At 52.1% G+C, this 25591-nt stretch overlaps 1 protein-coding gene across 10 annotated transcripts in view; it reads left to right on the plus strand.

Moving 5' to 3' along the window:
• The window catches only part of STARD8 (StAR related lipid transfer domain containing 8), a 78197-nt gene that overhangs the window by 38766 nt on the left and 13840 nt on the right, over window positions 1–25591 (plus strand). For 4 of the 10 annotated variants that reach the window (XM_035288324.3, XM_035288327.3, XM_078363395.1 and 1 more), the window contains exon 1: window positions 72–309. The exons of 2 other annotated variants lie outside the window; for them this stretch is intronic. In XM_035288324.3, coding sequence (XP_035144215.3) covers window positions 198–309 — 112 coding nt within the window. In that variant the 5' untranslated portion in view covers window positions 72–197. Of the gene's footprint in view, window positions 1–71; window positions 310–7774; window positions 7959–25591 lie in introns of those variants that run through there. 4 more of the 10 variants (XM_008989429.5, XM_078363397.1, XM_008989428.4 and 1 more) reach the window with 1 other exon arrangement.

Here is a 25591-nt window from a genome sequence, read left to right on the forward strand (position 1 = left end):
CGTGGAACTTTCTAGTCGAGACTGAGGGGGCGGGGCAACACAGCCATCATCCGCTCAGCCCCTCCCTCCCCGCATTCCCCGCGGGTTCCCTCAGTCCCGGTGCAACTACCCAAGCCGCCCGAGGCGCCAGCGCTCTGGCTCGGCAGCTCGCTCTTGGGCTCTGGAGTCGCTTGGCACCGCGCGGCGCCCGCGGACACATGGCCCAGGCGCGGGGCTGGGGACCGGCGTTGCAGCTCCCGAAGAAGCCCCGGACGTGGACTCCGTGGGGTGTGAAGGGCACCCAGTGGAACACTCCGCGCTGGAATCCAGGTGAACCTACAGCCGGGCAGCCCGGGGCGGGGAGGTCAGGGCTGCGCTGCGCTTCGCAGAGAACTTCCCGCGCCTCCCTTTCCCGCGCCGCCTCTTCGAAGCTCCCTGCTCCCTTTGCCTCCTTGTTTGGTTCCAGACCGGTTTTCATCATTGAGTCCTATGTCCATTTCTCTAAAACCTAACCCCTGGGCGGCAGTGCCCCCTTTTGAGGCTTTCCATCCCGCACACCTGCTTTCTTCTAATTCTTTTTCTTTTTTTTCTTTTTTTTTAAAGACGGGGCTTCACCATGTTGGTCAGGCTGATCTTGGACTCCTGACCTCAGGTGATCCGCCCGCCTTGGCCTCCAAAGTGCTTGGATTACAGGCGTCTTCTAATTCTTAGTCAGCTCTTGCCCAGCCCTGTGGGTGCCCCATCCTCTTATCCCAGCAATCTGGCTTCATCCCCATCCGCCTCTGTCTACATCTTCCCCTCAAAAAGAACACCACTTTGCTTACTAACACATGGTAAGCGTTTAGTAAACCGTATGTCCCTTTACTCCCATTCCTCCAGCACCTCCTTCGTCTCTGCCTCTGGTGTCTGTTCACCAGCCTGTCTTCCTGTCCCACTGTATGTCTAAACCTCAGCCTATATTTTTTCCTAGTCATTCAGTTGTCCGACTGTCCTTTCATCCCCCCCCCCGTTTTTTTACTCTCCAGATTGTTGAGTATTATCACCTACACAGTAGCTTTCTACATCCCCCTATCACTCAAAGGGCCCCTTACTTTCCCACTCTGTACTCCAGGCACAGGACACAGCCCAGCAACCCTGGCAGCACGTTTATAGTCAGCTCACATTACCTGGGAGCACCATCCCAGGAATGGGACTCCGAGAGATCTCCCAAAGTCTCTGGCACTTTGTCTTTTTAAAAATTGAGAAAAGAGAAAAGACTGAGCGTGGTGGCTCACGCCTGAAATCCCAGCACTTTGGGAGGCCAGGCGGGTGGATCACCTGAGGTCAGGAATTTGAGACCAGCATGGCCAACATGGAGAAACCCTGTCTCTACTAAAAGTACAAAATAATTAGCCGGGCATTGTGGAGCTGTGGCGGTCACCTGTAATCCCAGCTACTCGGGAGGCTGAGGCAAGAGAATTGCTTAAACCCAGGAGTCGGAGGTTGCAGTGAGTCAAGACTTCGCCATTGCACTCCAGCCTGGGTGACAGAGCAGGACTCCATCTAAAACAAACAAACAGAAAAACCCATTGAAAAAAACGTTTTGGGGCACTTATTTTCCAGAAATAGCCCACTATGTCTAAGTAATTCTCATACTCACTCTGTCTTGAGACTCGAACTTCTGAGCTCAAGCAATCCTCCGTCCTTAGCCTTCCAAGTAGCTGGGATTACTGAACCTGGCTCTAATTCGCTCTTGATTCCAATCAAAGGTCAGGGAAGATACAGCAAACTGGATTGGGTTTCTCACCATAGATTTAGCATGGCATTGAACATGCTGAAACACAGGATCCTGGGAGATTCTGAGAACACAATCCTCACTGATTGTACTTATGGGGACACTGAGAGCCAGAGGGAACAAGACTCTCAGCCAGGTCACACAGCTCCTCCGTGGTAGAAACAAAGTAGAAGCCAGAGTGACAGCTGCCCGGCCCTGACCCAGGAGCCTTGGGTGTTGGATCCCAGGACCATCTCCTTGGGGGTCTGTTGATACAGAGTCATCAGGTCCCATCCACCCTGGTGGGAGCCTGACTGCTCTGTCCTCCCTGTCCTCTGGAACCTGACCTGGCTGCCCACCTGCCTGGGATGCACATTCTCTGTCGAGGGCTGCCATTGCCTCTCACACTGGCTTGGGAGATCCAGGAAGGCATGGGAGCACCACCCAGGCTGTGGGCCTGTCTACCCCACTTTCTGCCCCTGTCCCTTGCTCAGTGCCCAGCACAGACAAGGTCTGGGCACCGATGTTCCGCGACTGGCTGATGCATGTGTGTGGGGAAGTTCCAGCGCTGGCTGAGGGCGAATCAGATCTCTTACTTAGTAAATCTGTGTGTATGGAGTGGGATGGGGGGAGCTGTGCTTGGGGAGGGGCCTGCTGAGAGGGGAGAGGGGCCCCGAAGCTAAGCTGAGCCCTTTGCTGAGTGGCCCCCCACCATCGGAACACATCCCATGCCCTCTCCATGTCATCCCGGGGCCTCTGAGGGCTGCCCTTCAGCATCAGGAGACAGTGGGGTGGTTGGCAGGGGGCAGGCTCAGCCATTCTGAATTGAAATTCACCTGCCCTAGAGATCCCTCTTCACAGGGCTTGTCCAGGCCAGGCTGGGGGCAGGGCGTGTAAAAGCCACACACGTCTCCACAAGCAGCCCTCCGCTTCCAGGGCACCAGGTCTGGTGGCAGCATGGGGTCAGGCCTCGGGGGCCTGATGGTGGAGGCTGTGCATGGGAAGGAAGAGCCTCTCTTTCTGCTTCCTCCCACTCCTCCTCCCCCTCCCAGGTGTTTTGTTGGGAGCTGAGCCAGTGGAGGGACACTTGAAAGGATCCCAGGCAAGGAGGCAGGATCCTGAGGGCTGCTCAAGGACTCTGGGTGCCCACAGCCCCAGGGTGAGCTGGGAGCAACGCTGGGGGCAGAGACCAGGGCTCCAGGAGTGGGGCGACTTAGCCTCATGCCTCCTTTTCCCTGCCTTTCCCCCGGCTCCCCACCCTTCCTTTTTCTCACTTTCCTCCCCTGGCCCCAGGTATCCCCCCATCCTCAGAGGACCCTCTTGCCACCCCCACCCACCCCTGTGCTCTGCAGAAGCCCTGCACACCCTGGACTTGCAGATACTCACCCCCACGGGAACACACAGAGGAGCTCACAGAAGTGGGGCATTCTGGAAGAAAGGGGCCCTAGAGCCAAGACCCAGCCTGTTTTTCCAGATGAGGAAAATGGGTCTAACCAGCGATGAGCCAGCTCGAGGGCTGAGGGCCGAGACCAAGCTGGGCAGAGGGGAGCGCTCCTGGCCTTGCCTGCTGTCTGCGGGGTATGGGGCTGTGTCAGAGGCAGGCTTGCTCATCTCCCTTCTGCATGCTGTGACCTTCCTCTGGAGGGCAGGAATGGGGTGGGGCGCCAGGGTGGATATCCTGCCCTAGGTGTCTGTGCCACCACGGTCACCAAGTGCTCTGTCCAGGGTGACCCCACCTATTTGTTAGGGCTGGGGCAGATGGACCTCCCGGAGGGCCGGGGGGCGGTGCTTCATCTGCCTGCCGAAGAAAACCCCTGGCCCCTTGGAGATGGGCTAGTCAGGTCAGTCCGGAGGCCCATCCCGGGTGTGAAATGTGGGCCCGGTGGCACTGTCATGGCCCGGGGGTCTGCTGAGTGGATGCTGAGTGGATGCCGGGGGGCCCGGCCTTCCATCAGGCTGGCGCATTGCCTGGTGTTGGTTGTGGGGAGATGACAGGCCCGCACGTGTCTGCGAAAGAGCCAGGCCCGGCTTCTCCAGCTCCACCTGCCCAGTCCAAGTGAGCCACCCTACACCTCTGTGTCTCAGCTTAGGGAGGGCGAGGACAGAGAGTTTAAGTGACCCCTCAACGTCCCCTGGTCTGGGCCTGGCTCGGCCTGTGCTCTAGAGTCCCTCACTGCCAGCCCAGGGCCCTGAGTTCAGCACAGAGCTCCTCCTTCCAGGGTGCCCTGCAGTGGGGAGTGAGGCAGCCGTGATAGTCCCCTGGGTTGCGGGCTGAGGGGGTGCTCCTTCCAGGATGTACCTTTCTATTCCCCGTCCGCACTTGACAATATGTAGACAGTGAGGCACCCATGTGGCCTTCACCTTTTCAAGCCCCTCTGCACCACTATATGCCCCCTGCCCACATCTGCCCTGCTTAGGCTGTCTTCTTAGTGCAAGTCTCCCTCTTATGTCCATGGCTCCTCAGGACCTTTTTTTTTTTTTTTTTTTTTTTTTTTTAATGAACCATGACTACCCTATATTGTGGGACCTGATCAGTAGCCCCATTTTATGAGTCTGGGCGGGGATCCCAAGCCACCAGGGAGCAGGCTTCGATGAGGCATGCAGGAATGTGCGTACAAGTGTCAGTGCCTGTGCTTGAGGCCACCCGTTCTCATGTGCTGGGTGGGACTGGTCTGAGGGTAATTCATTTTCCCTTCACTGCTCCTACCCCTTTTCTAAAACCTTCCCAGCTGAATTCCCTGAAGTGATTTGCTGCTGTTTCTTTAGCTCCTATGGAAAAGAGTAGTAGAAGAGTCTATCTGGTTCCCTTTGGATATGAACCTACCCATTCCGGAGTGGGGGCATGGGTCTGCCTGCAGCAGCTCGACAACTGCCACTCCCAGGCAGGGAGGGGGTGGGGACTATTGGGAGTCCTCAGACAGGCCCTCAATGGGACCCAAGGGTCTCAGAGTAAGGCTCAGGGGAATGATGTCTCGAACTGCTCTTTGCTACAGCCTAGAAGAAAAGGGCTCATAGGTCCCTCAGAAGGTTAGTTCTATGGCACCTTCAGTGCCATCCTGCCACCTGCCGCCGGCCTTTACGGTACGCTTTCACATTAAATGTCTCCACTCTACCCAGTGGGTATTGTGCTCTAGTCTTGTTTTATAGGTGAAAAAACTGATGGCTGGAGTGGCACGATGACTTGTCCTGGGCAGCGTAACAAGAAAGCGGTTGAAGTGGGGCCAGCATTGAGCTTTCCTACTTCCTCATCCAGGGCTCTTTCTACCTTTGCTCAGTGCCTCTGTCACCAAATCTGATGCTTTATAAGTACTTACTACGTGCCAGCCATCATTTTAAGTGTCTATTTAGCTTAGTGGATCTACGCTGCAGCGATGTAAGGTCAGTGTTGTGATGATCATCCACACTTTCCAGGTGAGGAAACCGAGGCAGAGTCACACAGCTAGTAAGCAGCAGAGGCCATTTTTACCCAGGCCATCTGGCTCCAGAGTCCATTCATTATACTCCCTTTGGTGGGACTTGCCTCATCTGTGGTGGTGGTGGTAGAATGAGGAAAGCCCCGTGCCTTGGGCATACACACACTCACATACGCAGGCTTTTTGCCAGCCCTCGGCCTGCTTCAAGCACTCTACATTCCCCTGCCTGATGACTGAGCTGGCATTCAGGGGAGCAGCAGTGGCAGCACTAAAGGACACACAGGCAAGAGTGAGGGCTTGTGGAAAAGGGGAAGTCAAGGACCTCCAGTTATCTCCAGTTATCTCCAGAACCACTCAGGCTGCAACCTAGAAATGGGCCCGTGAAAAGGTACTCTTTTTCTCATCCATTCCAGGCACTGTCAATCCATGCAAGACTCTGGGGCAGGAAGCAGAGACTTGGCAGGGGTATTGAAGGGGATGAGCTATCTTTGCCCTGCTGAACAGGCTGAGCTCTCCTGGCCAGAAGAAGAGAGGGAGATCCAAAAAGACAAAAAGAAATAGCCCTGATACTGCTTGGGCCATTTCAAAATGTCACAATGTGCGTGGCAAATATGATTGTAGCTTTCCCTGACAATTGTGTTCACGGCCATTTGACAAGCATTTTTATTGAACATCTACTCTATGCCAGGCACCGCAAAGTTCTCCTTCTAGGTATTTATAGCAGTGCCCCTTATTGGGGGTAGTTTTGTACTATACCCCCCTCCTTTTTTGTTTCCTGGTTTGATGGCTTAAAAAGGAAAAACCACTGTTGTCTCAAAATCTATCATACCTGATTCAGTTAAATGTGTTTACTAAAAGATAAGTTGACTTTGCTCATTAGTCATATGATTGTCATTTAGTCTCGGTTGTGCTTTGAATACCTTTCAATATTTATTCATTCATTAGCAAAGAGTACTGTATTGGATACTCTAACAAGCAAGTTAGAAAGTGCTGTAAGCACTGTGCTTGGCGGCCTGGAGTGGATGGAATTGGCTTTGACAGGGTCTCTTGCCCTTAGGGAAATGATAAAACCATTGCAGGCCCCCCACTTTTATGTCCTTTTTAGCACTGTGCACAGGCAAGATGCCTTTGGCCACAACTCAGAGCCTTAAGGATGCTTGCAATTGTTGAAGCCCAGCCTCAGGATGGAGATCATATCCCTTCCCACCCACCAGAAGGATTTTGTTTCTGGGATTTACTTCTGGTGTGCAGGCCTCATCCACAGACCCACAGGGACTTGGCTCACCTTGAACAAATTGCCAGAGGGTACCAGCTACAGTCCTGCCATCAACAGGAAAAGAGGGCTACACGTGGTACGCACAGTGGCGGTAGTGTCACTTTATCATTGCTCTTCTGACTCTCATCAGGGCCAGCGGGGAAGGAAGGTGGGAGATTTTCAGTTTGTCCTGGTGAACTGAAGGCTAGACAGGAGAGGGTCACCTGGGGCTGGGTTAGGTCTGGCTCTGTCTTTGCCTGGGTGACCTTGATAAAGTTGCTGTCCTTAGATACATATTTTTGCTCTCATCTGTATTGGATACTCTAACAAGCAAGTTAGATGGACACGGTTCCTGCCTTGCAGGAATGATACGGAGAAAATAACCATTGCACACGTATTGGCCCTGCCATGGATTTGCTGGGTAAATCACTTGAGGCCAGGAATGTGAGACCAACCTGGGCAACATAGCAAGACTTCATCTCTAAAAACAAAAATGTAAACATTAGCTGAGCATGGTGGCACACTCCTGTTAACTTAGCTACTCCAGAAGCTGAAGCAGGAGATTTTCTTGACCCCAGGAGTTCCAGGCCGGGTAACCTTAAGTGAATCACCTCTGCTCAGTCTCTGTCTTTCTGTCTTTGTAAATGTGAGGGATAGCAGTTGAACTGCATGAGATCCTGGATACTCACAGTCCTGGCTAATAGGAGGCTAAATCAAAGCCGAACGGTCTTGTTTCTTACTGAGTTTGAAGGTTCATTCTGAAGTGGTGCTTGCTATCAGAACTCCTGTAAGCCCTCCCCTGCCACGATTAATGTTGGTGCCCTAAGTTTTCCGTGTATTTCTCCACGAAGGTAGAGTTTGGACTGGGGGTAGAGGACAGAAGGCTGGGGTATTGGGGAAGTTGCAGAGCCCCTGGGGCCTCAGCAAGGTAGTGATGGCAGCTTCCTTCTCAAATCCCTAATGACCAGGTTTTCCCCTACCAATTGGAGATTTCACAGAAGTTGTGTCTTCTGGACACCCCATAAATTTACCCGAGCAAGTCACCGAACCCTCCCGGGCACATGAGATACGTGTTTAAATCCCCCAAACAGTGCCAGACTCATTCGGAAGTCAATAAATATTAGCCTGTGTGCCTGGCTAACTCGCTCCTTGAGCCTCAGTCGTTGGGCTTGCACCTCCTTCCTGGCAGCGGTGTGACCCCAGGGAAAGGCAGTGGCGCGGGCATTGGAGGACCGGCAGGCAGAGCCCCGCCCACCCACATTTGGGCGACTTTCTGGGGAGTCCAGTGGGCCGTACTGCGCCCCCATTGGCCGAGGGGAGGTGGGCGGGGCGTCCCTACAGCACAATTCGCCGACGCTCCCTCCCCACCTGCCCGGAGTGGACTCGAGTTGACAACGGCTAAGCAGCGGCGGCAGCTGCTCTTCTGGCTGGCACCGTTACTCCTGCCCGACCCCAGGCCCCGCGTGTGCCCCGGACGGGGCAGTCCCTCCTGGGCTCGCCTCCTGCCCGCTCGCTCTGTGTCAGCGCCCGAACCCAAAGGGGTGGACGCGGCCTCCAGGTAGGAGTTGGGGCGACAGCGGGGGCGAGACAGACGAACCGGGGTGCCTGGGCTCCGTCACCCCGCCTAGCCTCTCTGGCGCGCTCAGGCTCGGCCCCTTTCCTAGCGGTTCCGCCGGACCGCATACGGTGGAGATAGGGAGGAAGCGAGCCGAGCCACCTCCGCCCCTGGGATTGGGGATCAGAGTCGCAGAAATTGGGAGACCCCCGAGCGAGCCAGTCGCGTGTCTCCCAGCGAAGGCTCGCGAGTGGGGCGGTGGAAGGCAGCTGTCCGCCTGTTACCGCCGGGCGCGTGAGTCCCGCAGCCGTCGCTCTGGTGCTTTGGAGGGGGGTTGCAGCTGGGCGGGGGCAGCAGGGCTTGAGGCTCTGTGGCCGGGTCGCACCGGTTCTTCTGCCCTCTCATTTCTCTGCTTTCGAGGGCATTTCCAGGAAGCCCCCGTCCAGCTGTATGGGCTTTCCCGTCGGCCACTGCCTCATTGCTTTCCCTTCTGAGAAACGCCCAGGACTTCTTGGTATTAAGGTAGTTGCGGGGAACAAGTGAAAACGTCTGGACAAGTCTCATCTTCATAGGCCTCATTTTCCCATAAAGTCCAAAATGAATTTGTATTAGAGGAAAGGCCTTTTAGTGGAAGTTTCAGGGATTTCCAAATTAGGTTGTGTGGGGTTCTCTCCCCGTTCCTCCTGACACTTGTGAAAGTTGTGCGCTGAATTACGACTCAGGAAACTGGGGTTCAGCTAGTCCATGTGACCTTAGGTGAGTCATACTACTGTGTGGGCCATAGTGGTGTCAGCTGCACCTCAGGTGGCAGCTTGATTTCAGTATCTAAAGGGCCCGATCTCTTTCACCCTGACATTTGGTTACTTGGTACCTGGGGTCAGGCTCCTAACTGGCAGGTAAAGTGTTGTCTCTGAGACACTGGGGAAGACAGGAGCTATGCACATGAAGAGCTTTGTGGTGATTATGCAGCTAAGCCAGCTGGAAAACTAGAGTGTGCAGGGAGGGATGGGCGACAGCAACCAGATCAAGGTAGGGAGAGGTGGGAGTTTTCTTCCAGAGCCTGGGGCTCCAGAGGTTGGGGGCCTCAGAGATTGGGCTGGCTTGGAGCCTATGTGTACCCCCACGTCCCAGGGCCCTGGCTTCTCTCCCAATCAGAGCTCAAGCGGAGAGGAGGGGTTAAATGAATCACACCTAGGGCTATTTTCAAACCCTGACTCCTCCTGTGTGACCTGCTCCCACCCCTGACACCACCTGTATTCTTGCTCTCTGAGTTTTCCTCTCATTTTCATCTTTCTGGAATGAAAGGGGGACAAATCTTGTCCGCAGATGGGATGGGAAGGTGGGCAGCCCAAAGGCATGAAGAAGAAAGCTACAGGTGGTTTCTGGGTGGCTTTTGCAGTGGCAACAGTGTGATGGGGAGGGTGGTGTTTCATTGTAAGGGGTAGGGGTCGGTAGTGAAACTCCCTCTAAAGGTACAGCTGCCATCTAGCTGGAGATTCTGGGCTGGTGCTCATTTTAGGGATGTGGCCTTTTGTTAATGTGCTGGACTTTGGATTTTGGATTTCTGCTTTCTAGACCCTAGGAAACACCACACTGGACACTGCCTCTCGTGTTCTTGGAGAAGTATGCCAAACCTCTCTGTGCATCTATAGCTCCCCTCCCTGACCTGGAGAGGTATCTGGAGGCGTTTAGAGCAAGAAGAAGGGCTAAACTGGAAGTGTGCAAATGCAAAGGGGCTGTGTGCCCTGTGTGCTTGCTTGAGACAGGTTTTACAGTGAGTCATATGGGGAGGATGGAAGAGCCTTCCTTATTCAAACACAATACATCCAGAGTTCCAGGAGAGGAGCAAAGAAAGTGGCACCAAGAAGGCTTGAATATTGTCCCTATTTGTCCTCTTGACATTTTAGAATTCCATTATTGGGACTACAGATTGGAGAGGGAGCTGACGACCCTTGTGTCCAGGTTTAGAGGATAGCAACAGGGATACAAAGGCAAGAGGATCCCAAAGGGAGGAGGGATGGAGTCTCCAATTGGGAAGCTGTTGCAGCTGCAGGGGCTTTGCTGCTAGGAGACTTCTGGAGCTCCTTATTTGAGCTATGGAAAGTTCAGTGTCAACAGATGGCAAGTTTATCACAGGCAGGCTGTGCCCTCACCTCTTTTCTGGCTGGAAGAAGGAGTTGCATCTGCCTTAAAAGAAGAGAGGGACCTTTTCCCTTAGGCTCCCAGTTTAGGTAGGATCAGGTGTCGTGGTCCCCTGGGCCTTAGGAAAGCTGTTCAGCAGATAAAATAGGGACAGAAAATTTCAAAGATGCAAGGGCTTTAGGGTGGGAAGTGTGAGCCCCCGGAGATCTAGGTGAGTTTTCCATTCTTCCTCACACCACAACCTCAGACAGGGTAGCTGAGCACTGGGCTGGGCACACAGTTGCTGGTGTCAAGTGTTTATTAAGGAGTCTTGGTTTGTGTGTGCACATGTGTGCATGGGCATGCCTTGGGTGAGGGTCCTGGTAGATAGGAATCAGTGGGCTGGAGGCCACAGCCTGGGCCCTTGTCACAAGTCTGAAGTGCTGTGTTTGTGGGTGGAGTTTCCTTTTGCCCAGCCCTCCACATTTGTTGCTTTCATGCTAAACAGTTGCTGTTCCTGTTTACCTCGACCACACATGGGAATTTTAGAACTGAATGTTAAGTTCCCTAGGAGTCCGGGGTGGCATGGAGCAAAGTTGGACACGGGGAGCTTTAACTCCAGGCTCTGCAGCCCCCCTCAGATTCTCCAGCTCTGGCTTTCTTCTCATTTTTTCCACTTCACTGGATTAAATGAGGGGATTCATGGCTAAGTACTTTGTAAACTATCACGTGCTGTCCAAATTATTAGTCATTAAGTTCAGGCTTGGCGCTAGATCTTATGCAAGACACAGAGTTCAAACCCCCAGCCCCAGGGAATCTACCATTTAGTTTGGGAGTTAGTGGAATAAATAATACATGCCACTAATTATTTATATATTAAATAATAATACCTTGGTGAGGGCTTTTAAAAATTATTATGAATAACTTCAAACATATAAAAATAGAGATAATTAGTGTACTAAGACCCCATGTACCCACCAACCAGTTTCAACACCGTTAGCCCATGGCCGATCCTGTCCTGTGCACACTCCTATCTGCATCATGACCTTGTTATTTTGAAACAAATCCCAGATACCTACCTTTATCAGTTCATCTATACGTATTTCAATACATATTTCTAAAAGCTAAGGATTCATAAAAAACAACCATTATCACACCTAAAATAGTTTCTTAGTATTATCAAATAACCGGTCAGTGTTCATATTTCCAATTGTTGAGAAGGACATTTTTGCCCTGGGGGTCCATTCTGCCTTGGGAGTCCATTCCAAGGAGTGAATGCTTTTGACTAAGGGGAAGGTGATGGACAGAGACAGTGACATTTGAGCTGAACCTTGGAAGAGAGGCCCAGGAAAGGTTCTGACCCAGATGTTAGCCACCTCTAGGGCTCCAGATCTGAAGGCTGACCCATGGAGTTTTCTTGCAGAGACTTCCTGCCTTTGTTTCTCTAGCAGTAAATGACAATTCTCACTCTCACACTTGCCTCCCCAGTTCCAGGGCACCCAGGAGTTCGGGGTCCACATGTCTGGGAGAATTCTGGGAGGCTGCTGTCCACCCAGGCCCCTCCCCTGTGCCTGGCCCCTGAGGCCAGTTCAGAGCAAAACAGGATGCATTCAGGATGGACGTCTTTCCCAGCTTGTCATCTAATCACCAAGGCCCAGCTTGGAGCTTCCTCTCTCATTCATGATAAAAACCCTCACTGTCTCTCTTTTCCCTTCCGCCCCAGTAAGGGTGTGCTGACTTCCTCTATATCCGGGCCAGCCCTCTACCCTCATGCGGGGCTGTGGGAGAGATTCCCTCAGTGCAACACTCTGTCCCTACCCACCTCACTGCAGCCCGTTGGAGAGGGAGAGAAAGACCCCAGGAATGTTCTCCCTGACTGCAGGCTCCTGCTCTTGGGCTGTCCTTGGGAAAAGAGCAGCCTCTTTCCAACAAGCCTGGTGTCCTGCCACTGCTTGGTTAATCATTGAGCCATGCAATAACCACCTTGGAAAGTCATCTCTAGGGGATGGTCATTAACTAACTCCCTGTCCACCCCAGGCCTTAAAGAGACCCTATCCTGAACCCTCACCTTCCCCCAAGGGGACATTGACATTCAGTCATGGGAACTTCTGGGGCCAGTTAGAAGTCTGTCCCTCTGTCCTTTACTTGGGCAAACAGAAGCAGTTATTCACACAATTTAAAGGGTGTGGGTTCAGCTTGGATGGTATTGAGTAGGGGAGGGGAGTGAGTGGATGGGGATTTAGATGGGCAGTGGGGTCCAGCATCACAGTTAAAAAGGGGTAGGGGTGTTTCTAGGAGCAGTTGATCCCTCATCTCAACGTGAACGTCTAAAAGAGCGAGAAATGCCCACCCAAAGGGTCTGCCGATGCTGGGGATGGGATGAGGCTGTATGAATGCGTGTATGTTTTCAGTACAGCGGTGGGTTCCTTTTCACCAGGCTTCGGTGGGAATGGGGACAGCCAACCACACGGTTGCTGCTGAGAGGCTGAGGGCCTGTGTAAGTGGAGGAGGATGCCTTCCCCTGGGAGCCTGTATCTACTCAAGCAGTGGCCCTTGGGAAGGGTTGGGCCAGGACCCAGACCCAGACCCAGACCCAGACCCGATTTAGAAAGCTCCAGACCACACGCAATTTTCTGTAGCTTCAGTGGGAAGAAAAGGAACACCTTATGGGCCTACTACTGAGTTAGGAAACTTGGCTTCTGGTTCTGCTCCCTTTATAGCTTTGTCTCAGTGAGTGATTTTTGCTTTCTCTGAGACTCAATTTCCATGACTATAAAGTGGGTAGAGCAGGTGGCAGGCAGACTCAGTGGTGTCTCAGCCTTCCGTTCAGCTATACAAGTATGTCTTCCCACTCAAGACCCTTTTCTTACCTACCGGGCAATGGTGAGCTGGCTTCAAGTTCAGCCAGGCCCAGTCGCCAAATGCTCTCAGCTGGCTAGGTCAGTTTGAGCTGGCCAGGCCCTGAGCTGTCACAGCTTAGGTTCTTCTTGGGCATGGGCTTTTCTGCAGTTTGCTCTCTGGCCCCTCCCCAAGCCTGTGTCTGTCCCAAGTGTCCAGCCACTCTCTGACCCATTCAGCCACAAGTTAATGATTGACCTGCTCTCCCTGGGTCGCACCAGCCCATGGTGCTGCTGGGATCCCTTGTCCCTGTGGGAAGGAGCTGAGGGCCTAGCCAGCTCCAGTCACCTTTATGCTCTCTCCCACAACCCCTCTAGAGGTAGGTATGCAGGCAGAGCTCAGAGGAGAAGGACCTTTAGAGGGCACTAAGTCCAACTTTCCTTCTGAAGCTTAGGGTTTCCTGACAGGTACTTGTACAGTTCTTGCTCACTCATCTTCAATACCTGGGAGTGTGATATATTTCAAGCAAGTTGCTTTTGTCTTTGGAATGTCTGAAAGATTTTTCTCATGTTGAACTTAACTGTGCCTCCTTGAGGCTTCTAACCCTGGGTCCCGGCTGTGTCCCCTGAGACCTCCTGGACCCTGTCTGCTCTCTCTGACCTTCAGGGGTCTGAGGATGGAACCCAAGTGCACCTGTGTCTTCTCCAGGCCAAACAATCTTAAAGCGTCTGTGCTCCTCCTCAAACCTGGGGCAGCTCCCTTCCTGGCCTCATCGCTGTCCTCTGTCTTCCCTACATGCTACTCTTTATGGTCCCCTTAACATGGTCCCCTGGGGGCAGGAAATGGGGCACTGGAAACCCCTCACTCCCCTTAGTTTATTTATAGTCTGAACTTGTCCAGACAACTTCTCTGTAATCCTTTTTGGTTACCCTGACAGGTAGAGTCCTAACTCCGGAATCTTGGGTGCAAATACCTTACACAGTGCTCTCTGATTTGTTTCTCGTTCAGGTCTAGCCAGCTCTCATGATTGGAGAGCCCTTGGAAGTTACGGCCTTCTTATTGCTGCCCCCTTAGTGGAGGACAAGCCTGGTGTGAGTAGGTGTTCTCCTTGATGAGTTGAATACAGTGTAATACGTGGAGGGCTTCCAGTGTACCCTGCTTTCCTGCCACTAGGTTTGATCTTTGGAGCTGGTGGGGGGTGGGGGGAAGGGAATATTTTAGGGAGTACTGAAGCCGGAAATGAGTATGAGCCATACCCACAGTGGGGCCTAGAAGAGTGAATCAGACAGGGAGAAATACCAACTTAGCCATTCCTTCCCCTAGCCGTTGATGATGATGACTGTGAGTCCTCCCACTTCTTCAGTTTTCAAGGCACTTTCATTTCCATGATCCCAATCTGTTCTCAAAGCAGCCCTGTAAAGTAGATGGTATGATTTCCCAGAGTGATCCGTGGTGGTCTCCGGCTGAGGCCCAGGGAAGAGAGGAACGGTCTTCAGTGAGGGAGGATTTGGAGCCCAGGTCTCCTGACCCTCAGCCCTCCCTGTTTTCCCCAAGCCACACCCAGCAGCCGGGGCTGACTCGGCAGCTTCCTCACCACAGAGGAACCCCTGCTCCGGCTACAACTCTGTTCCTGTGAGAGAGTGAGCTCCAAGGGAGGTGGCCTAGGATTTCCTGTCCTTTATCTGGGCTGGCCAAAGGCTCGCCTGTCTGAGGTGTGAGATAGGCACCTGCAGCCAGCCTTTTTGCTCCAGGCTAAGGTCAAGTCAGGCTGTGGCAGAGGCAGGGAGCTTATGGAAAGAGCTTGTCCCCAAACATCTGTGCTGAGCAGCACCCACCCCAGCAGGGTCTTGTAAATGGGGAAAACAAAGAGGGGAATGTGGAAAAGGGGTCAGAGTGGAGCAGAAGTAAAACATCCTGAGCTGCACACATGCTCTCGTGTACACAGTGCTGGGAGACTTCGGGCAAATTACTTAACTTTTCTGAGCTTTCATTTTGTCAGCTCTAAAATAGAGATATGTACCCACCTCACAGGGTTGTTGAATATTAAATCCAACAATATAAATAAAATTATTGCCATGATTGTTGTTTGGTAATACCTGCTGCTGCCCTGTCATTTTGCTGTTTTTCACTGACCGGGGATGTGCAGTGCGCAAACCTGCCGCCTCCTAGGCATTCGGTCTGGACTTTGCAGTCATTTCAAAGTTCACCTCACCCAGAAAAGCGCCCATCCACAGGGCTCCCTTCCTCTGGCCTTCTTTAGTGGCATTTATGACACTGCAACAGGCTATAGTAGTGATAGGGACACCAGTAATAAGACTGAACTCTTCCAAATTCTTGACACATTTTAACTTCTTTAGCATCCATAGCAATTCTGTAAGGTAGATACTGCTATCCTGGTCTCTATTTTACATGTAAAGAAACTGAGGTAAGTAGACATTAAATAAACTTGCCCAGGGTCACATATCTAGGGAATGATGGAGCTGGGCTCAGGACCCAGGAGGTCTGACTCCACCTCCTGATGTCTTTAAGACTCAGCCATGCCTCTCTCTCCAGTTGCCTGGCCAGGAGGCAAGAGCTGAGGTTCGGGTCACCTTCCTCTCCTGAGTGCTCATCACAGCCACCAGTGATCAGTCATTCCTGGGCCTGCAGTCCCAGATCCTTGCCTGTCTGCTCTGTGCACTTCCCCTTACCCTCCATCACCAAGATGGACAGATGGATAGGAGGGAAGACATGGAGGAGTGGGTAAAGTAAAACACTAGAACAGAGCTGCGTTGGGGTGGGAGGGTGTGCAGGAGGGAGTTGGGCAGTGGGGGTGGCGGTGTGGTTCTGACATCAGCACTAGGCCTGCCTAATTAGCACCTTCCAGTACAGGGGGTAGAGAGCAGAGTGCTGGGTGGCATCAGGGAAGAAGAGACATTTGAATATGCTGTCTTGACAACTAGGTTGCATTATTTAGAAGGCATGGCTAGTTAGGGGCAGGCAGGAGGCTGGCTGGATTAGCTCTTGTGATCACTAGCTGCTGTGTCCCATGCTAGAATTTGGTGGGAGGAGGTTATCCGAAAGCTCTGGCCCTCCCTGAAGTGCTTCCATCTCAAGGTCCCGGGGGCTGCAAGCTTCCTTCCCTCAGGCTTTACTAGCTGCCAGCTCAATTGCTTCGGGGTTCATTTCCCTTTATCTTGCCTTCAAAGCAAGCTCCAGGGAGTGCTATGAAAGCCAGTCCACGTTAGGCTCTGTCTCCCTGAGAAGGATGGGCCTGGCAGCAGCTCTGGCCAAGTGCTGCAGGAGAGTTCAGCTTTTGTTCTGTTTTCAGACCTTGGTGCCCAGCGTAGGGCTTGGCACCAATAATGCTTGGGTATTATTAGTTGGTAAATGTACAGATCATGGGGAGTGGATTCTAAGGGGAGAGCCGAGGGAGGCTGAAATGGGAGCAGATCAGCACGAGGGCTATGGGTGTAGGTAGGTTTCTGGCCCAATCTGTAGTCCAATAGAAGCTACTTAACCTACTGTACCTCAGTCTCCCCATTTGTACCATAGGCATTACCTGCTTTGGACGAGTTCTTGCAGTGACTAAATGACATACAGGATGATCAAGTGCTTTTCTGGCTGATGGGAAGTTACCTTCAGGCTAACCACTCATCCTACAAAAACCCTGGTAGATGTTTTTTGTGTCTGCTGTGTGCCAGGCCCCAGCCTAGGCAGTTTGTTTTCTTTAATGAGGAAGATTCTAACTTGGTAGCTCTGACTCTAGAGTCACAGTGCCAGGATTTGCATCTTCACTCACTACTTCTTAGCTGCTGACCTTGGGCAAGTTGCTTATATATCTGGGCCTCAGTTTCCTCCTCTGTAAAATAGATTATTGGAGCATTTACCTCACAGGTTTGTTGTGAAGATATAAAAAGAACTTAAAGAAGTGCCTGGGACATAATAATGGCTCAGTACAAAGTCTGTGGCCCAGGGCACGTAGTAAGTACTCTATAACTATTAGTGTCTGTTATAGTTTATTAATAATTACATTCAGTATCATAAATATTGCTGTCATTAATGACTAAGAAGTAAAAAGCCAGGACCGGATGTGGTGGTAGCTCACACCTATAATCCCAGCAGTTTGAAAGGCTGAGGCCAGAGGATTGTCTGAGCCCAGGAGTTTGAGACCAGCTTGACAATATAGGGAGACACCCATCTCTACAAAAAATAAAAAATACAAAAATTAGCTGGGTGTGGTGGTGCATGCCTGTACTCCCAGCTACTCTGGAGGCTGAGGTGGGAGGATTGCTTGAGCCTGGGAGGTAGAGGCTGCAGTGAGCTGTGGTCGTGCTACTATACTCCAGCCCAGGTAGAGTGAGACCTCATTTCAAAAAAAAAAAAAGGAAGAAGTACAGAGCCATGACTAACAGGCTATGTCTTCAGGTGGCTAACCTGCTACTCTTCCCACTGTACCCTGTAACCTCTATGCCCATAGGCCTTACAGAGCTGTAAGACCATGATTTGGGATTTTTCTTCCCTTGGCCCTACTGTGGCCTGACCATGTAGGTTGTCACTCTTGTCCCCAGAGCCCTAGGCTCCCACCCCCTGCTATGCGCTCAGCATCACAGCCCTCTGGCTCTCCTCAGGCCTGGGGGGGAGGGGTTGTGTCTGCTCCCTTCCCAGGGAGGTCACTTCTCTCAGGCCCATTTCCTTTTTGTCAGAGACAATTTTCTCTGGATCTCAGGGTGGGGCCAGGCTCCTTCAAGGCATTTCCTGCCCAGGAGTTTATATTTGGCCTGAGCAAAAGGAAAGGGAAGTAGGCAAGGGGGTGGGATGCAGACGCGGTGGCACGGGGTCAAAACAGACAAGCGCCGAGACTTTCCAGGCCAAGAGAGGGAGGCAGGAGGCAGGAGGCCTCTTCTCTCAGGTAAACTTGGGTGCCCTCCCCTGAGCTTAGCAGAGTGAAGTGCTCCTTCAGGTCATAATGCTAGCACCAACAAGCAGAGTTCATTTTCTGTTCTCACATCTCTGGGCCTTGGTTCCTGTCTGTGTGATTTCTGTCCTAGGGCAAGGCCTTGAGGTGAAGACATGTGCTCAATTCCCATTTGTGGTGCTGTGGTGATACCAGACAAGGGAGCAGAGTCAGAGGCCTGTATACTGTGTAGTGGGAAGTAGGGCTTCCTGTCTGTGTGTTGCCAGAACATTCGGTAGCCCTTAATACACTGCAGTGGCAACACAAAGACCAATAATACCCAGTGCAGAGAAGCCCACAGTTGAATGGGGGATAGACTCACATGCTGCCGAGACGATCATGGAAATGTGTTAGGGGGCTGCTTAATTGAACTGAGACATTGGATGTTAAGGAGTTAGTGAGAGGTCAGGGGAGGCTTCGTGGCAGGGGTGGGGGTTGTTTAACCTCCATCTTGATGAATAAATAGCAGTTTGAAGCTTCAAATCAGGCTGCGTCTAGATTGTATGGAGCCTTGAGTGCCAGGTAGCAGTGAAGGCTATCTGCCCCAGGCTGTGGGAGCTCTTTAGGTTATAGAGTAAGGGAGTGGCCAGGTTAGAGCTGGGCTCTTGGAAAAAGCAGCTGGTAGGATGGCCCCTTGAAAGGAGAGGCTGGAGGCTAGGAAATTAGAGGGCTGAAGTAATCCAGGCAGGAGAAGCCAGAGCACAGTTGGGCAGGAAAAACCCCAATCGTTTGATGGAAGAGTTGGTAGAATCTGGTGACTAAATGCATGTGGTGAGAAGAGGGCAAGGATGACTTGAGGTTTAAGCCTAAGCAGTGGGCGCATTTGGAGGCGGGAGCATCAGGAGAACTGGTTTGTGGGGAAAGATGGATTTGGTCTTCATTCCCACTGAGGGTCCTCGCTTGGGTCCTCAGAAGAGAATGTGAAGGAAGACAGCTCCCCACACGGAGAGAGCCACTACCCATCACACACACGTCTCTGCTGCAGCTCTAGATTTTGGGGAACGGCCATTAGGAGCTGGGGAAACTGATGTTCAGACAGAGGTAATGGCTTGCCTGAGGTTATGCAAGTTGCTAGTGAAGGTAAGGCCAGAGGTGGTTCACTTGACCTTCAGTCCAATACTTTCCACTCAAACCACAGTGGAGAGCAGTCACTGCTGGTCTAATCTGCCCCAGACCGGTTTGGCTGGCATCATTTGTCTCTAGGCCAGGGACTGGAGATGGTGGACTAGCACACGACTCATTGAAACACCTGTCTCTTTCCTGGGCACCATGACCTTGTCAAAGCACCTGGGACTGGGTTGGGGGCAAGAAAACTAACGGAGCAACTGCAGCAGAGCAGGTGACAGCTTTGACCTTCCCTGTCGTAGGGAAACCTGGGGCCAGGCAGGAATATCAGCTGTCTGCTTTGGTCCTGCCTATCAAGCTCAAGCCCAGGAGTCCAAAGGCTGAGCTGCCTCTGGACCCAAATTTTCCAGCAGCCCCAGTGGGCCTGAGGTCTGGTTTCACCTCAGGGTCCTCGTGACTATCCCTCATTTACAGCTGCATACAGGAACTCAGGCCACTGCTTCACGGAGGGGAGTGGGGAATCACAGTTGGGGGTTTCTTGTGTAACTTCCATTTTTAAATAAAATGCCAAACCAGAACTGCCACCTCTTTCTGGCCGCTCCAGCAAGGTGTCCACAGTGTGCAAAGACTAGGGACCGCCACCAGTTGAGATGACCAAAAGTGTCTCCAGACATTGTCAAATTTCCCCTGGGGGAAAAATTGTCCCTGATTGAAAACCCCTGCAGTAGAGGCTAGAAGTTTTTTCTGGGGTGTGCAATGTTGACAGGGATGTTATATAGAAAGTAGAACCACACACCTGAACCTGCCACTGGCCAGCCAAAAGATTCAGTGGCTTGTTTTTTCTGCCACCCTGTCCTAGGGGCCCCTCCTGGGCTGTTTGCTTTGCCGGTGCCTCATTTGTGACAGGGAGGCTCCAGAAGTGTTGCTCGCATGGGCCTGGAACTTGGCATCCAGCTGTAGCCCCCGCCGAGACTGAGGCTGGCATCTGAACAGGTGCAGCAGGGCCCTGAGCTCTGCCCAGTGACCTAACAAGCCAGACGCCAGCCAGGATCCAGCACTGCCAAGCTACGCTGGTGAAATACAGTGGCCCTTCCTGCGGTGCCCCTCCTGTGAGGTTTGGAATGTGGAATGAGAGCTATTTTGGTCCTGTCTCCTTTCCTCCCTGTGCCTCCCTCTGTAAGAATCAAGTTAGAGTTATGATCCCAGTGAAGAGCAGCAGGAGCAGAGAGAGGTGCCGGTGTACTGGACTGCCCCACAGATAGGGCATTGCAGACCGCCTTGCATGCCTGCCCCAAGGTCAGGAGGCAAAGTCTTGGCAGCCCTGGAATCCCTGACAGCTCTTACTACAGGTCTTTATGAAGGTCCCTCTCCCATTGTCCCCCAGGGAAAGAGTAGCATAGCCAGCCAGCCACCCATTGCAGCACTTCTGCTATGGACACTGCCAACCTAGAGGGTAGCTTTGTGCAAATTCAAATGAAACAGTGCCCCTAAGGGATGCAGCCCTGTGCCAGGGTGCAAGGCTTGGTGGGCAAGCTTCTTTTGGCCTGGGTCCCTTAGTGTTTCCTTAAGGGAGGGTGAAAGGAGCTGCTCAGAGCAGTCAGGGCCACATGCTGAGGGTGGTAGCTTCTGAGATATAAGCCTTCTGTGAAAAGACCAGCACCTTCTCCTTGAGAGGGGGTCCCTCTCTATATTTGGAGAGTGGGCGAAGGACATGGTCCTTGTAGCAACCAAAAGGAATGATCTGACAAGCGGTTTGCTGGGGCCCAGCATTTCTGAGCAGCAGTAGCAGGGCCTGCAGTAGTAAGTGACCCCCTGCCTGCCTCCCAGACCTGCCCTGAGGGACCAGCCTCACAGAGCCTGCCTTGGGAACTGTGTTTGTCACATAGACAGTGGCATCCTGGGTCTTTCTCCGCTGCTTAGGACCCTGGCTTTTCCCACCGTACTCACTGAAGGTGTGAGAGACCAACATGGAGAGCAGACCCATTTTGGAGGCCCCCATCCTCCGGCAAGGGCCACGGAGGAGATGCTTTTCCAAATAGGAAGCTAAGTCAGGTAAAGGAGGCCACCACATGTTTAAAGTCACCTTAGGGAGCAGGTCAGCTAACTGAATGACCTTCACAGACACCCACCGCCTGCCTTCCCCCAGCTATCGTAGGCATTCACATTGATGCTGGTCACTCTCCTGCTCCAGCACTCAGACCTAGAGAGAACGTGGGCCTGTGAGTAGAACAGGCCTGTGACTGGCCTCTGGGTAGAATTTTCCAGGGACCTATACCTGTGGCTTTTTAGCAGGCCTTTTCTGTTTAGGGCAGTGGTCTTTATCTCCAGCTGTACTTTAGAAGCACCAGGAGAGCTCTCAAAAACAAGCAAAAACCCTATCCCCAGAGAGTCTAATTTAACTAGTCATGGGTGGGGCCCATTAGGAATAGCTCCCCAGGAGATTCTCATGTGCAGCCAGATTTGAGAGGTGAAGCAGGAATTGCATGAGACAGCCAAGAGCTCCAGCAGTAGTAAAGGATGCTGTCATCTAGGTCCCTGTGACATCCATCCATTGCTTGTCTTGAGTCCTGTATCTTCCCTCCTGGGCCCCATGCCTGAGCTGGTCTTTATGGTTGGGCATGAGCAGGCTGAACCCAGGGCCGGGGCAGCTATCTTATAACCCACTGAGTGACCAGAAGGTACAAGGACTCGGGTTGCCTAGTAGTGGTGTGAAGGGGGGGTACCCAGCCCGTGAGTGGGGTTAGTGACACTGGCTGGGTGAGGCCTTACTTCCTGTAGTCTAGATGCCTGCTGCCCTCTCTTCCTCTTGGCTCTTTTCTCTCACCTCTTTGCAACTGGTACACAATCTGAACTGTGTCTTAAAGACTAGATGGGTACAAAGCTCAGCTCATCTTAACAAAAATAGCCTTCTTTAATGATAACTTTTATATAGACACTTTCAAAACCAGCAAAAGCCTGATCAGATCTGTAAGGTAACCACAGCGGTAGACGGTAAAGTTATTAGTCCCCACTGTATACATTTGGAAACCAAAGCTTAGGGAATGACACGCGTTGCCTCAGATGACTTAGTGACAAGCATGGAAGCTGACTTGATTAGAAAAAAGCTTTTTTTTCCAACTTAGTGACCATCTTTGGGCATTATTGCATCTCCCAGTGAGAAATGCTGCTGCCCCTTTCCTGGGTGCATAAACCCTACCCTTGAGTGTTTCTCAAGACCAGAAGGCCTGCTTTTTTCCTCGTTGCATGCTTCTCGGCATAAAAGACTGCTCTGTGCTGTCTCTGGGACGTGGACTGTGTAAGTGTGGGTGAAGATACTGTCATGGACCTCGGAAAACATGTGCCACTGCTCAGCCTGTCCTTTGATGCTCCCTCTAGGAGACCTGCGGGTTTGGCTGTGAGGCCTGATTGGACTCTGGGGCTTTCTAGTATTCCCTCTCCCCTGACTCTCCCAGCCTGGATTAGCTGGGCTCCTCCCCCAGGGAGAGTCTGAGCTTAAGTCTCAGTGGAATCCAGTTTGTGCCAACTGACTGCTGTTACTGACCTATCCCGGCACATCACCTTAGCTTTGGCCAGAGCATCCACCGCCTGCAGAATGTAGCCATTAAAACTGATGGCAGCTATGCCTTGGAATCTGCACATCTGGATACAGAGGTAGGGCAAGGGGCCACATGCATTCCTACCTCACTCACCTCAGCCTGCCCGGTGTCACTCTCCCCACAGGATACATAAGCTATTCTTCAGTCTGGGCCACCTGGGCTCTAGCTCCAGGTGAATTGAGTCTACTGGGTTGGGGGTGGGGGTGGGGTCCCTCCTGGCCTCAGCCTGGGCAGGCTGAGATGAGTGGGAGGGACAAGGCAGAGCATCTCAGTTCAGCCCTTAATCACCAAGACATATGTCCCTGACTGCTCCATCTGGGAGGGAGCCTTGGGGCCTCCCAGCCCTCCATGAGATGGTGTATTATGGGGAGCCAATGTCCCTGACATCCTGTTTGGTAATAACCCATTACATTCTCTAGATTCCTGCTGAGGAGGGCTGGTGGGGAATTCGGTCTGTAGCCCTACTTTAGACTCCTTTGCTCCTTTGTCTTTGGAGCAATTGTAACCTCTTTGAAACTTCTGCCTCCTAACCTCACTTCCCCCGGCCATTTGGCTGCGATTCTAACAGCAGTCTGGGCAAAGCAATTGTCTGGACCCACAAGGGAATGCAACAGCTGGGCTTCTTTCTCTGGTTTCCTCTTTTTCTTTGGGACCCTTCAGAGTCAGAGTTGGGGTGGAACACATTTGTTGAGTGGTTGGTATTATGTGCCAGGGGCTTTTACTTTCTCCAGTATTTTATTTAATGCTCTCAGTAGCTATATGACGTGGATGCTGGCTGGGTGTGGTGGCTCACACCTATAATCCCAGCACTTTGGGAGGCTGAAACAGGGAGACAGGAGGATCACTGGAGGCCAGGAGATGGAGACCAGCCTGGGCAATATAGTGAAACCCTATTTCTACAAAAAAAAAAAAGAAATAAAATCAGCCAGGTGTGGTGTGGTGCACGTTATTATAGTTCTAGCATGCACCATACCACACCTCAAGAGGCTGAGATGGGAGGATTGCACAAACCCAGGAGTTTGAGCCTGCAATGAGCTATGATAACACCACTGCACTTCAGCTTAGATGATAGAGTGACCCCAAAGAAAACCCCATAAACATGAAAAATAAATAACATAAACATTGAAAAAAAGATGTGGATACAATGGCTCCTATTTTACAGAGGAGATGGAAACCTAGAGAGCTTATACAACCTGCCCAAAGTCAAAGAGCTAGTGATTGACAGCACCAGGATTTGAACCCTGGCTTGTGACTCCACTAGACCAGAAGGAACAGGAAAACAGCCTGGGGGTTCGAGTTGGTTCCTTTGAGTCTGAGCTCCTTGCTTGGCTGGCATGAGGGCAGGTGGCATAATGCAATAGTAAAGAACGCTGAATATGGAGTGAAAAGATCAGGGTTATAGTCTCAGCTGTGACACTTTTCTCTGCATGAGCTTGGAAAAGTCTCTTGGGCCTCAGTAAGCCTCATACTATAACCTTTCAAAAATACCAATGTGGAGAGTGGCACTACAGATCAATTAAGTCAGCCTTCTGGGGAGGGGCCCCGAGCGCTGTTATTTTTTTAAAAAACACTTCCTAGCTGATTCTCAAGTGCATTCAGGGGTGAGAATCACTGAGCAATGTGATTTAGACCCCGGCTTCTCAAACTTTAATGTGTTTGCCTAAGGGTCTTGTTAAATGTATCGGTTCTGGGTGTGGGGCTTGGGATTCTGCATTTCTAACAAGCTCCCATGTGACATTGATGCTGCTAGTCTGGAACTACACTTTGAGTAGCAAGGGGCTACAGGGCTCTAGGTAGTCATGAAATAACTCGGCCCTGACCTGAGTGAGATGGTCCCCTTCTGCCACTCCCAGCTAGGGCCAATGCCTAGCATCAGGGGTGGGAAGTGCATCTCTCCTTTCCTCTCCAGTAGCCATGAGTAACAGGGTTGCAGTGGGATTTTAAGGGTGTGTGCCTAGCATGCAGGTCTACCCTAGAGATTTGCTCCCCTTCCTCGGGTGGCCACACTTGTGACCCTTTAGGGGCCACTGTCTGCTCCTGTGCCCACCTCTCTGGAAGTCCTAACCTGGTGCATCTTCTGGCACCTCCCTTTTGTCCTAATAACAGGAAAGCAGAGCTGGCTGCCAGGATGGGCGCTGAGATGGGGAAAGGGTCTCATCCCAGGGGTGTGACAGGAACAGGGACAGGGAAGTGGCTGTGGCAGCCAGCTCAGCTGTCCTAGCAGCAGAACTATGTTCCTTAAAGGCTCCCTTTGGGCTGGTCTTACATAACCCAGACTACCCAGATCCTGGCCTGGAGCACAAAATCCTTTTACATGCTTGCATTGCCCCCTGCCAGACAGGTGGAGGTACTGCCAGTAGGGCTCTGTCAGACACTTGCCAGGCCTCCCCTCAGAGGTCTTGGTGATTCCTAGATCTCTATCTTAGGTTAGGAAGTTGCAGTAACATAAAACCTACATGTGTGCACACACACACGGGGAGAGAAAGAGACGACAGGGAGTGAGAGAGCGAGAAAGCGAGCGAGAGAGAGAGGCAGAGAGAGAGGTGGGTGCATGCACAGACTGAGGTGCCTGTGGGTATATTCAGGTGCCCGGTCCCACAGTGATCCTCATTGAGTCATAGGCATGAGCAGATTTGGCTACAGCTACATGTAGAGACAGATGCTGGGGTGGGCACTGACCTGTTGCATGCACTCACAGAAATGCACAGGCAGTCATCCTTGCCAGTAACCATTTGCCCCCAAAACCTGCAGGGGCTCCAGGAGCTGCAGAGCCCTCCCTTCTTCCCCTCAAATCCTCATCAGTATATGACCCTTGACTTTTAAAGGAGCCCATTACTTTTTGTGACTGACTTCCAACTTCCCCCACATTTCCCTCCCCGTCTGCTTACCCAGCGTCTCTGAAATACTGTTTTATCCTTCATCTTATCTGTCTAGCTGATAGGAGTTCATCCTGGGTTTCCTTATGAGTGAGCACTGGGAAGAGTGAGCTCTTTCTGTCTTGGTAAAACCTCACCAGTCTCCTTAGAGTCCTCTGGTCAGGGAGGCCCGGAGAGACTGTGGCCACAGGTGCTAAGGATGTG

Source organism: Callithrix jacchus, chromosome X, assembly GCF_049354715.1.
Source record: "Callithrix jacchus isolate 240 chromosome X, calJac240_pri, whole genome shotgun sequence".
Taxonomy (NCBI): domain Eukaryota; kingdom Metazoa; phylum Chordata; class Mammalia; order Primates; family Cebidae; genus Callithrix; species Callithrix jacchus.